General features: G+C 44.5%; 3 protein-coding genes across 3 annotated transcripts; 2 read left to right on the top strand and 1 right to left on the bottom strand.

The window, feature by feature from the left end:
* Nucleotides 1–219: 219 nt before the first annotated feature.
* Nucleotides 220–5,059, top strand: crdhl (cone RDH-like). The gene is made up of 7 exons (XM_058052730.2): nucleotides 220–498; nucleotides 582–716; nucleotides 1,368–1,559; nucleotides 1,621–1,782; nucleotides 1,861–1,980; nucleotides 3,783–3,987; nucleotides 4,071–5,059. The coding sequence occupies exons 1-7, from the start codon at nucleotides 372–374 to the stop codon at nucleotides 4,174–4,176; spliced, it is 1,047 nt and encodes a 348-aa protein (XP_057908713.2). The 5' UTR covers nucleotides 220–371; the 3' UTR covers nucleotides 4,177–5,059.
* plekho1b (pleckstrin homology domain containing, family O member 1b) lies at nucleotides 4,693–10,296 on the top strand. The gene is made up of 6 exons (XM_058052727.2): nucleotides 4,693–4,839; nucleotides 5,204–5,350; nucleotides 6,013–6,144; nucleotides 6,236–6,340; nucleotides 9,078–9,176; nucleotides 9,391–10,296. The coding sequence occupies exons 1-6, from the start codon at nucleotides 4,813–4,815 to the stop codon at nucleotides 10,012–10,014; spliced, it is 1,134 nt and encodes a 377-aa protein (XP_057908710.2). The 5' UTR covers nucleotides 4,693–4,812; the 3' UTR covers nucleotides 10,015–10,296.
* A 108-nt stretch (nucleotides 10,297–10,404) lies between these two features.
* On the bottom strand, nucleotides 10,405–13,269 carry LOC131105038 (putative acidic leucine-rich nuclear phosphoprotein 32 family member C). Its single transcript, XM_058052733.2, has 7 exons — nucleotides 13,060–13,269; nucleotides 11,853–12,002; nucleotides 11,662–11,784; nucleotides 11,402–11,555; nucleotides 10,894–10,976; nucleotides 10,761–10,824; nucleotides 10,405–10,668 (listed from the first exon to the last, which is right to left on the bottom strand). The coding sequence occupies exons 1-7, from the start codon at nucleotides 13,111–13,113 to the stop codon at nucleotides 10,598–10,600; spliced, it is 699 nt and encodes a 232-aa protein (XP_057908716.2). The 5' UTR covers nucleotides 13,114–13,269; the 3' UTR covers nucleotides 10,405–10,597.
* Between the last annotated feature and the right edge of the window lie 100 nt (nucleotides 13,270–13,369).

The raw sequence follows: 13,369 nt of genomic DNA, 5'->3' as shown, positions 1-13,369 counted from the left end.
ACAAAGAAGCCGGACGTCGAATAATAAAATTAGAGCAAGACTAATTTTGCTATGGAATCATTAATGGAATGGGTCAAGGTGATGTATATGTATTTTTTGAATTCCTAAAATGACACGTGGAGAAGGGGTGGGCTTTTGAAAACCATTGGACAAATTATATGTCATGTGACATAGTTCAAAGGGTCAAATAGATAAAGTTGTTTCTGTCTTAGTCACATGACTGCTGCATCCGCCCTTTGGCAGGAAGTAATGTGGTCAATGTGTGTGTGTGTGTGTTTTTTTTAATCCTATGTAATCAGATTTAATCTGGCCCGGCCCCCTCCTTGTCCTTCCCCGGCTCGGCCCCCTGCAACACTCTGTGTACCTGCGCCATGAGGGCTGGGACTGGTGCTGCTTTTCTGGTGCTGCCATGGTCCGGTGGGGCAGAGGCAACGGTGGAGGAGGATAGAGGGGGTGTGCTGGTCCGTGGTGGGGCGCTGCTGGGCGTATTTTTAATCTGTGAGATGATCTTTTCATGAGCAAGTTCCAATGTCACCATCCATCCTCCTCTCATCAGCACCTGCATGCTTGTGTGTGTTCAGGTGTGGCCGTGGTGCGCAGGTGGATTGCAGGTGGAGTGTGTTACAGTTGGGAGCGTCATGATGGGAAGACGGTGGTGGTGACGGGAGCCAACACGGGCATTGGCAAGGAGACATGCAGAGAGCTGGCGCGGCGAGGTGAGCAGGGCATCCATCTTTGTTAGGTCAAGCAGGAAGTGTCCATCTAGTCGTCATCTAAAGCACTTTTTCTCAATGGGGGTAAGTGGAGGAACTCCAGGGGTACTTAAGATTCTTGCTTATTACAAATATATGAACAATCTAGGGCGGTTAATTGGTGACTCCAAATTGTCCATAGGTATGAATGTGAGTGTGAATGGTTGTTTGTCTATATGTGCCCTGTGATTGGCTGGCCACCAGTCCAGGGTGTACCCCGCCTCTCGCCCAAAGACAGCTGGGATAGGCTCCAGCAACCCCCGCGACCCTCGTGAGGAAAAGCGGTAGAAAATGAATGAATGAATGAATGAACAATCTAGAACATTCAAGCTTTATTGTGCGTGAGGGAGCCCATCCAGAAAAAATGCACAAATTTATTATTTATTTGTTTACAATTGAAGTTATTTTATATGTATTTAAATATTTTTTTAGTTTTTTTGTGTGGACAGTAATAAATCAGATAGTGGTGTTTTTTTGTCCTTGTTAAAGAGGTACTTTACTGAGAAAAGGCTGGCAACTACTGTGTAGTGAGCATGGTGACATCACACAGGTCAGAGTTGACAGGAAGCTGTGTAATTCTCTGTGAGCTGATTACAAAATAAATCCCCCCCACAGGAGCACGCGTGGTGATGGCGTGCAGGGACCTGGCGCGAGCCGAGCGAGCTGCCGAAGAGATCCGCAAGTCCACGGGAAACGGGAACGTGGTGATCAGACATTTGGACCTGGCCTCGCTCTACTCTGTCAGACAGTTTGCCAAAGACTTTTTGGACAGCGAGGACAGACTGGACATCCTCATTAACAATGCTGGTACATGCAGTATGTCTGTCTGTCTTTGTGACATCTGTCTCACTGTCCCCTCTGTCTTCAGGGGTGATGATGTGTCCAAAATGGCTGACGGAGGATGGTTTTGAGACTCAATTTGCTGTCAATCATTTGGCTCACTTCCTTCTGACCAATCTGTTGCTTCCTAAACTAAAGAGCTCCGCCCCCAGCCGCGTGGTCACCGTTTCGTCCATCGCCCATCGGGGCGGTATGACCTCTGTCCTCAAAGCTTCTGCTGTTTCCGTGACGCATTGTTGAGCTTGTTTTTTTTTTATTTGACCCTCAGGTCGCATCAACTTTGATGACTTATTCTTCAACAAGAGGCCATACAGTTCGCTGGAGAGCTACCAGCAGAGCAAGCTCGCCAATGTGCTCTTCAGTAGAGAACTTGCACGACGCCTTCGAGGTCATCAACGCACACACATACACACACATTGACTCCTTCCATGTTTCCCAATTTCACAATATGACACATTCGTTGGTTTGAAAAAGTGTTTCTTGCATGCATCTTCACACGTAAATTTTTCAGGTCATCAAAAAATTTAAATATTATAATATTGGTTGAATGGCGGCCTGCACAGCCAGGAGACCTGAGTTCAATTCCACCCACAGCACAGTGTGGAGTTTGCATGTTCTCATCGTGCATGCATGGATTTTCTCCGGAGACGCCGTTTTTTTCCCACATTCCAAAAACATGCTAGGTTAATTGGTGACTCCAAATTGTCCATAGGTATGAATGTGAGGGCGTACCCCGTCTCGCCCGAAGACAGCTGGGATAGGCTCCAGCACCCCCGCGACCCTCGTGAGGATAAGCGGTAGAAAATGAATGAATGAATGAATGAATTATTGGTTGGCTGGCGGCCTGCGCCGTGTTGAAGTAGTTAACACGCCTCACAGCTAGGAGACCTGAGTTCAATTCCACCCACAGCCATCTCTGTGTGGAGTTTGCTTGTACTTTCTCCCTGTGCATGAGTGGGTTTTCACCAGGGACTCCGGTTTCCTCCAACTTTCCAAAAACATGCTAGGTTAATTGGCAACTCCTTTTCCACTCTGATCGAGCTCAATTGCTTTCTTTCTGGGGTGGGACGGATTACTTTTTCATCCATGTAGGTTTGGACTTTTGTTCTCCCTTAAAGGGGAACTGCACTTTTGGGGGAATTTTGCCCATTTTTACACATATATCTTTCCCTGTTCTGTGCATTTTAGCACAGAAACAACAAGAAAAAACAAGTTTATATGAGCAAGCTAACAACGGACGTCATGGGAAATAATTTTGACGCTAAAGCCCTCACAAAAAAACTATAAAAAACGGCAAAAGTGTCCATTTACATAACTGTATATTAACCTAGCTACAGTGATATAAAGAGCTATTTCTATCTGGCGGACAAACAAGACCCATCACTATAACCTCTAGTCTCAGCGTCATTCACAGACCGAAGAGTGGATACCTAGCTCTCAATTTCACTACAAAGACTCAACAAGATGCTCGTTTGCCGTCAGCATTTTTTACATGAGGATTGGAGCAAATGTCTTGTGCTGGAAGACACAGCCATCCCAATGAGAGCGGACATTGTAAGTGTTGATGCTGTATCTATGCCGCTGCTTTTGACGGAACTAGCTTAAGTATGTGTATCAATGCGCACTAGGAGAAAAGTTTTATGTTTTCAAATCATCAAACTACGTCAAGATACTGCAAGTATTACATGTTATCATCAGTATGCATGATCACAGCATGTATATCAAAGCATGCAACGTTGTTAGGAGTTTTTTTTTAGAGGGCTTCATAGTCGAAATAGGTGTGTCCCAATGACGTGGATTGTTAGCTAGCTCATATTAACTTGTTTTCTTGTTCATGTCTCACATAAGGATTGTGAATGATGGGCAAAATTCCCACGCAAAAAGTGCAGCTCCCCTTTAAGAATAAAGCGTTTCATTAAAAAAACTACATTTTGTGTTTAGTTGTCATTGACTAACATTTACATTTGTTTGTTGATATGGAACATATAGTGTGACAAAAATGCAGAAAAAAAAATCAGGAAGGGTGGCAAACACTTTTTCACACCACTGTATATCAAAAGATGTGATGACATGGAGGGACTAAGGTTCTAGTAACAGAAATGAGTATGTTCCTTGGTGGAATCTTTGCTGTTTGTTAGCAACCTTTGCACGTACATAAAGGTGACATCTCTCTGGCGTGGCTTCCACCAGGTTCTGGAGTGTCGTCATTCTGCTTGCATCCGGGTGTGATCCGGACTGAGCTGAGCCGCCACGTTGAAGGCTGGTTCCCCTTTTTGGGAGCCATCCTGAGGCTGCCCTCACTCCTGTTCATGAAGACGCCGTGGCAGGGCTGCCAGACCAGCTTGTACTGCGCCGTGACGCCAGGCCTGGAGGGCCAATCAGGGAGCTACTTCAGGTGTGAGAGGGGCGGACAGGCTTGTAAACTGGCTAATTTCAGTTGTTTGTTTTGTCCTCAATGCGATTCCTGCTTCTTTTCAGTGACTGCGCCGTGAAGGAGGCAGCGCCGGAGGGGCGGGACGACGAGGTGGCGAGCAGGCTGTGGCGAGAGAGTATGCGATTGGTTGGATTAAAAGAAACCTGCTAAACTCTAAGTTTAACAGTACCATCACGTCAATAATCTCAATAAACAATCAAATCATTTGATAGCCACAGCAGCTATCACTAAAAAAAATAGAAAAAAAACATGACACTGATCATTTCATCCCACTTGGCATTAGCATCTACGAAAGTGGGGTCACAGGTGGTTTGTGGGGTGTCAAGTCAAATGTTGGTTCTGCTGGCTACCATAGCAATAGAATAGAACAATGGAGTCATTGACTTGATGTGTGCACGTGGACAACGTCCCATTTAGAGATGCAACCTTGATTGACAGCTCCTTCCAATCGTTCAACGTCACACTATGGCCACTATATTAGGAACACGCGACACCAGCTTCAGCAGCAGGGGGCGCTGTTGAACTGCCGAAGAGCCGCTGAGCCAGCAGGAGGAAGAGGAGAGGGGGTGATTGTGAAGATGATGACGGTGGGGGGGTTGAGTAACCGGACACCGAGTGCTGGAGCGTCTGCTGTCCGCTCACAAGACATTAGAGTCCGGCAGAAGAGACGTGGAAGATCGGCGCTTAGTCGAAGGACGTTTTAGCTGCTCGATGGCGGACTTGGGGTCTTTTTAAGCAGCTTCGCTGTGGACACATAACGGACTTAGTGGACAAACAGCCGTCACAATGAAAAAGAACCACTTACCGACTCGGGTGAGTGTTCGATTGTACCGGTACCGACAGAAACTATTTGACACAAGATGAAAGAGAAAAGTAGGAAAGAAAGAAGCTCGACAAACGAAATGTTTAAGTATTAGATTTAATTTTGAACACGACGTCCTACACTGAGCTTCCGCTTTTCAAAATAAAACAATCCTAACGTTGTTCATGTACGGAGTTCCAATTTCAAATAAACATCATGCCTATTCAATAAGTGCTTTGAGTTTGCCACTTTTTACATTAGAAAGACGAATGTCAGTATCAATAAATCATCTTTTTAATGTTAATTATGGAGCAATGGGAGACTATTACATCCACAGTTATTGGTAATTGATCAACTTCCTGTTTCCTGCGTCAGGGTCCACACGAGCCGGAGTGGCAGCCTGGCCAGCCTGAGAAAGTGGGCTGGGTCAGAAAGTTTTGTGGCAAAGGAATCTTCAGAGAGATCTGGAAGAACCGCTTCATAGTGCTGAAGGGAGATCAACTCATCATCTGCGAGAAGGAGGTGGGTGTGAGGGTGTGGCTAGCAGCTGACTGGCAGCTGTCACCTGACCAGCTGGCCCAAGTGTTGACCACTTTGGTAACAGTCATCACATTTAAAGGCACAGCACCATTTATTGTACACAGCACTGCGTCCTGGTCCACATGGTCCTGACTCTGGTCTGAACTGCAGACACTGTATGCACTTTCTTTGGCAGAGTCACGTTACACACACACACACACACACAGCTCAGGTGTCACCGTTCAATGATTCGAGAACCAAGAACCTTCATGTGGTCCAGATGATCCCAGTAGAACCTTGGTGGCAGTTTACATGATCAAATGTGTCATTAAATAAAGTTGTGTGTATAAGATATACTGTAAATACTGTTGCATACTGTACATATATGTATTGTGTATATTGTTTACTATACATATATATACATATACATACTGTATGTACCATGATAAAACATATCACTCTAGTGAGCCCTATTTTTAAACTAGAGATGAAAGGTCACTGTGAAGGGGCGTGGCCTCCCAGGAAATGTGTCCATTTAAAGCTGTTTAATAATTGATGTTGTTTCTATGGAGATAATGCGTGTGTGTGAGAGAGAGAGAGTGCGATGGCTAGTAGATAGTTTTCATCGTTGTTATGATACTTCATTCTAACCTCTGATTCTGTAGGGGAAGGAAGTGGCTGATGAGGTTTTAGACCTGTGTGATTTTGAGCGCTGTGAGGAAATGAGGAACAACAAAAGTCGAAGCAAGAAGAACCACAGTAAGTTCCGACTTCAGCGCTGCTCGCCAGGGAATGAGGTATATACACACACACACAAGCAGAACTTTACGTGGGCCGGCAAACACGCATTCAATTTATGATTATTTCTTTGCATCGTGTATGCTGCAGGTTCCTAATGTCCTCTTCCTGGCAGTTAGTCCAGAAGATAAAGAGTCCTGGATCGGTGTGCTCAATGTTGCCATCACTCGAGCCAAGAACCGAATCCTGGATGAGGTATATATACACACACACAAACAACAACATCAACTCTCCCTGCACCTCCTGACGTGTTTATAGGAATGAACAAACTAATATGTGATGTGTTTGTGTAAATGATATATAATGGGTTTATGTGAATGGACAAACTAATTGTCAAAGTTTGTGACACGTGTTTATGGGAACAGACAAATTAATTTTTATGTGATGTGTTTGGGGAGTTGACAATTTACAGTATATATGATGTGTTTATGGGAATAGAAGATCTAATACATATTGTATATGTGATGTGTTTGTCTGAAAGGAAAGTATTTCCAGTATCCAGTGGTGTGGAAAAAGTGTGGGCCTCCTTCCTGATTTTTTATTTTTGCATGTTTCCCGCATTTAAATGATTCACATCATTCATTTTCTACCGCTTTTTCCTCACGAGGGTCGCGAGGGTGCTGGAGCCTATCCCAGCTGTCTTTGGGCGAGAGGCGGGGTACACCCTGGACTGGTCGCCAGCCAATCACAGGGCACATATAGACAAACAACCATTCACACTCACATTCATACCTATGGACAATTTGGAGTCACCAATTAACCTAGCATGTTTTTGGAATGTGGGAGGAAACCGGAGTACCCGGAGAAAACCCACGCATGCACGGGGAGAACATGCAACCTCCACACAGAGATGGCCGAGGGTGGAATTGAACCCTGGTCTCCTAGCTGTGAGGTCTGCGCACTAAACACTAGGCCGCCTATGATTCAGATCGAGCTAATTTAAATATTAGTCATTGACAACACAACTGAACACAAAATGCAGTGTTTAAATGAAACGGGAGAACAAAAAGCCACTGCTGAACAAAAAGAACATTAAAACTCAAAAATGACGAGACAAAAATGAAACTTTTTAGAAGGTGTGTCTCATTCCACTTGGCATAAAAGTGGTGGTAGTGTGAAGGTTTGGGACTGTTTTGCTGCTTCAGTACCTGGAAGACATGCTGTAATAAATTGAACCATGAAATCTACTGTCTACCAAAACACCCTGAGGAAAAATGCCCGGAATGTCCGGCCATCTGTTGGTGACCTCAAGCTGAAACCTAGTTAAGTTCTGCAGCAGGACAATCATCCAAAACACAACAGCAAGTTCACTTCTGAATCGACGAAGAAAAAACGAAATGAAGACTTTGCAGTGGCCTAGTCAAAGTCCTGACCTGAATGCTACTGAGACACTGGGATATGTATTACTTTAAGATGGCGGTTCATGCTGGAAAACACTCTTAAGTGACTGAATTACAACGATTCCCCCACAGCGCTCTAAGAGACTCATTGCAAGTTATTACATTTAAGTGTGACAAATTGGGCAAATACTTTTTCACACCACTATATATGCCGTGGACAAACTGCTACAGAAGACATTGTGTAACTCGTGGAACACAAATGTTGAAATATGGTGACGTAAAATTAATTATCACATACTACAGTATTAATTGGCCCTGTACCCTAGAAACCGTCCATGAATGATACGGGAAAACGCCGAAATGATACTGTGTCAAAGCCCAGGGCAGTGATACTGATAAAATATAGAGTTTAACCATGTCCAGTATCAGCCCCCGTAGCTGTCCACTCAGAGTGCGCTGCTCTGGTATCGTTCCCGTGAAACAACCAATCAGAGAACAGCGCACGAGCGTGAACATACAGTTTACACTGTTTAGATATAATTATAGGTTATCACATGGTTTGTCTGGTATCAGGCCCGGTATCATGCCCCCGCGTGCCAGTATCAGCCCAAGACTGAAGGGCTGATACGGGGACACTTGATCTTATTATCACATACTTATCTTATTATCACATCCTTATTATATTATCACATACTATTTGAGCTTATCATCACGTACTATTTAATCAAAAGACCATTTTGTTTCCAGAAAATGTTCCGTTTATTACATGTATTATATCTAAACAGTGTAAACACAATAATTGCAAAAATATTTCAACAATAATATTTTATCAACAGTCTTATCTTATCAATGTCTGACAATTAAAGTTCCATTAATCAAGTTTGGGTTTTTTGGTGATTGGAGAAGCACTAGGCACGAAGCACTCATGCGCTGTTCTCTGATTGGTTGTTTCACGGGCACGATACCAGAGCAGCACGCTCTGAGTGGACAGCTACAGGGGCTGATACTGGACATGGTTAAACTCTATATTTTATCAGTATCACTGCCCTGGGCTTTGACACAGTATCATTTCGGCCTTTTCCCGTATCATTCATGGGCAGTTTCTAGGGTGCAGGGCCAATTAATACTGTAGTATGTGATAATACATGTAATAAACTGAAAATTTTCTGGAAACAAAATGGTCTTTTGATTAAATAGTACGTGATAATAAGCTCATGATTAAATAGTATGTGATAATAAGATCATCACATGGTTTGTCTGGTATCAGGCCAGGTATCATGCCCCCAAGTGTCAGTATCAGCCCGAGACCGAAGGTCCATGTGATAACCTATAAGTATGAACTACGGTGATATTTGATGGCCCTAAAGAATTGAACAATAATTGGTAGTGGACAGGTAGTCCCGAGTAAGGCGTGGTCCAGGTACAATGTAGGTAGGAGGGTACCATGCCATGGGCTACACCACTCTTGCCAACGTCACTTTGAACCCACCAGACCTTAAAGATTGTACATTTTGAAGATCAAATATGGTCGTGACACTGTCAGGCTTTAACAGGAAGTACTAGTGAGTCCATACAATGTTGTTGCATTGCAGGTGACAGTAGAAGAAGCTTACCTGTGTCACCTGACCCGAGACCGAGCAAAGATTCCTCACAACCGGCGTCTGCCAACCAGAGGTCACCTGCTTGCTGTGGTCAGTCTCAACTTCCTGTTTAGTTGTGTTGTAGGACGAGGCGGATCAATCCACAAATGAACGTAGATACTTGGGGTATGAACGTTAACGATGTACGCCTCAGTCATTTTGTCGCTTGGTGATGTATGGTGACTTCATGGCCGGGGGGGGAGGGTTTCAAACTTTTACATTTTGGCTTTCTGACTGGTGTCAACAGATGTCTTCTGTCTTCCAGGCATCCTCCTCAGATGGAATGATGACTTTAGACCTAATTCAGGAGGAGGACATTTCGGCACCACCCGACAACTGCGGCGGCTGTCGGGTCAACACAGAAAAATCCCAGTCAACCTCAAACTGTCATCGATCCAGAACTGAAGGAGCTGTCTTCAGCAGGACTGCCAATGCCTCTGGGAAGTCACAAAGTCTTCCTCGGGAGGGGGCAGTGGCCTGGGAGCAAATGGATACCAGCTGGACATCTGGGTCGGCAACAGATAAGAATCGTTGCGCCTCCATGGACGAGATCCTGGGCCATTCGGAGAAAAACCGGACTACATTGACACCTCACCCAAGTGCCTCGGCTCCAATCAGCCGCTTGCAGGAGCTCATCAGCTTCAAACTGGCACAGACGGAGCAGCTCCTTTTGGTGACACGGGACCGACCAGAAGGCGAGGCCGGGAAGGCAGAGGAGATGACAGCAAAAGCAGAGAGACTCCTTAAGGAGGCAGTGGAAGCCCTAGACCAGGCTCATGAGGTGCTGGAGGAGGTGAAGGAGCTCAGGGAACTGTACCGACAACTGGACAGCTCAGCACTAAACAGAGTCAGAGGAACAGAACCTGAACAAGCAGCATTCAAAACCTGAACTAGATGCTTTTTTTTTGGACAAATTTGTTGCACTTTTTGCACCCGTATGGAAAGATGTTAAGACTTGGTGGAAAACAGGTCCTCACAGGTCGGCATCAGCCTGAACCTGACGCAACCAGCTCACCGTGTTTTCATGTGCCATGAAGACAGAGCTTCATGTAGACACGGTCACCTAGCTTGATTGTTTGTCTGTCATGTCGGTGGGGTCAATAAAGGTCAAATATTCAAATAAGCTAATGAAGATTCAACTGTGAATGTTAGCACTACAAGGCTTAACGGTCAAAGGAGCGTTGAATAGTTTTATAATAGAATAAGTATATTAAATATTTTAAATGCATGTCAACCACAGTGTGGTTAAATTGTTGCTTTGATAAACAATCAATAAGAATTAATTATTTCGTTTTTATTCCAAAACAATGTTACGTGCTCACATGGTGCTGCCATAAAACTAACATTTTAAAAAATTCACTGGACAAAGTTTCAAAGTCCTATGTACAGACCAGGACCCACACAGACCAGGACCAGCTGATCACTGTTCCTCTGAGCAGGCGGAGCCACCAAATGGTGGGCGGGGTCGTCAACTATTCATCATCATCATCTCCGTCATCATCGTCATCTCTCTTCCTTTTCTCCCCTTGGACCGCGTCTTCGTCTGAGATAAGATAGAAATTGATAACCAACTTGCAATGATGCGTTCAATGCTTTGCGCTTCCCTTTTTGTTGATGGGAAAAAAAAATACAAACCATAATCTTCTTCGTCCTCCTCATAATCTTCTTCCTCAACGTAGTCTCCGTCGTCTTCCTCATCCTGAACTCCAACATTAAGTGGGTCAAAGGTTGTGATGCATTTGTGTGGATGTAGGAGAAGTCCACTCACCTGGATTCCGTCCTTCATCAGGTAGGACAGCCCCACTTCTTCCTCATCTTCGTCCGAGACATCATCGGCATCATCATGCTGGTCTGAAATGCAAAGTCAACTTTTACACCCGCCTCAACGTGGCAATGACTACAGACTAGAGGTCTACACGGAGCGGCTGGCCCCACGGCTAGCCGGACTCCTCGGCTAACGGGGCGGGCTGAAGAAATCTCAAGAAAATATAAAAAAATATTGATAGTCTCATTTGTTTGTTGAAAGGTCACCTATATTGTCCATAATCCTTCCTTCTATCATCTTTTTCTCACATTTTATACTATCTTGAGCTGAAAAGAGATCATTTAATTTTTGCACTTGTTCAGCCGGCTGACGGCTGGCCGCTCAAATCTCACCACGGCTGTGGCTGTCGTGCCACGGCTGTGGGGCGGGGCGGCCAAGGAAAAGCACAGCCGTGTAGACCTCTACTATAGACCCTACATATGACTAGGGTACGAAGACACGTGATAAATACCGTAATCTGAGTCAGATGCTTCGTTGTTGTGGCGATCAAAGCGATCCAAGTACGTGATGTGAGGCAGCAGGCGGAAGACGTCGTCCCTATAGTGATCCAGCTTGGTCACCTCGCAGCCGAACAAGTCCAAAGTCTTCAGGTTCTTCAGATTTTTCTGCAAGAACACAATTCATTAGCTTACCGCATTAGCCAAGTTGCTAACTAAAACTTTATTATCTTTATTTATAATTATCTTTATTCTTCACTAATGTCTGACCCACCATAGCCTCGATAGCACCCAACTCCTTAATCTTGTTTCCACTCAGGTTGATGTCAGTCAAATTGGGACATTTCTCGGCCAGTGACTCCAAACCACCACTGATGGCGTTATCGCCTACATCCAGCTAAAATGCACACACATGTGAAGGTGCTATGTAGCAATGCATTATGGGAACAGGATGTGAGGGCTCACCTTGTGTAGTTTGGGGAGTGATGGTAGTTTGGAGAGCGATGTGAGGCCCACATTGATCATCTTGAGAACCTCCAGACCTTTAAACTCCTCAGTCACTCCTTGGACCTCACCATCGCTTGAAAGACACCCGTCCACCATCAGCATAGACACCTGCACGGGCACGGCAACAACAAACACACAACTGTCACTTTTGGCCACCGCCGGCGTGAACGTGCATGACAGGACAATTTTAGATTAGATTAGATTAGATTCAAATTTATTGTTATTGCTCATGTCACTGGTACAGGGCAACAAAATGCAGTTAGCATCCAACCAGAAGTGCAATTTTATAAGTACCTTAGTAGTAAGTAAATGTAGAAAAGCAAATGGACAGATCTATGTAAAAAACTATAACAGGGTATGACTATAATACAGTGAGGATATGTACAGGGATATGAACGACGATAATATGGCTATTATAGATTATACAGATTATAAACAGTATGCACAGTATGGATGTGACAATATATAATAACAGTAATATGTACAGTATTGCAATGAAGAGTATGGCTATTGCAGATTATATAAATTATAAACAGTATGATCTATGAATGCAACAAGATATTACCGTAATATGTACAATAGTGCAATATGTACAATAGTGCAATGAATTGTTGACACTCGTCATGAAAACCATCACAACTCCGCCCGTGCACGCGCCTGTGGGCGTTGGCGCCACAGTGTTTGCGCGCCAAATAGCAGCCTGGTTTTCAAACAAGTGACGTCGACTGGAAGGCGCGAACATAAGAGTAAACAATAAACGAGCTCGGATCAATGTTACTGTGGCAGGATGGACTTGGTCATCCATAATAGTGTCCCCTGCTGTGATTAGCCAATCGCCTCTACAGGACCCCCTGTAAAAAAGGGGCCGTGGAATGTATTACGCTGTATTGTATTATCACTGGTGCAACGGATCTCGCATGCCTTTTTACTCCATTTAATATTTTCTTCAGTGCATTTCACAAGGTGGCGTTGTATGTATAATTTTAATAATTTACGTCGTAGCCCTCGTGTTGCCACATTACCAACGAAGTTCCGGTCCAGAAGAACGAATCGGACTTGAATTTTACTCGAGTCCATTATGACTTCTACGCCTCATGTTTCTTTACTGGAAGCTGGAGCTTCAGCGACAACGAAAAGAAATTTTGGCGGCATCGCCGTTACGCACCTCAGCTGGACTTCTGTCCCTCAGCTCCAAGTTGACCTTCTTCTTCATGTCCATTTTGTTCGATCTCGGGCACGAGTGTTTTTTTCACCAAGTTCACGAGAACAAAACAAAATAAGTAGGAAATGAGCTCTCACAGCGTTTTTTCTCCCTACAGGCCAAAGAACCACATCTACACCGCCATGTTGGACAATAAGCCCCGCCTTCTGTGGTTAGACCGTTCCCCTTTCCCTATGTCAATCAAATGTTTCGTGGCATATTCGCCTCCTATTGGTTCAATGACAAGTCGATCACTAACCCTGCCCGCCTCTTC

This window comes from Doryrhamphus excisus, linkage group LG5 (genome assembly GCF_037039965.1).
Source record: "Doryrhamphus excisus strain RoL-2023G ecotype Guam linkage group LG5, RoL_Dexc_Guam_v1.1, whole genome shotgun sequence".
NCBI lineage: Eukaryota > Metazoa > Chordata > Actinopteri > Syngnathiformes > Syngnathidae > Doryrhamphus > Doryrhamphus excisus.
Note: the sequence above shows the minus strand (reverse complement) of the source record. Positions and strands in the feature narration are given on the sequence as shown.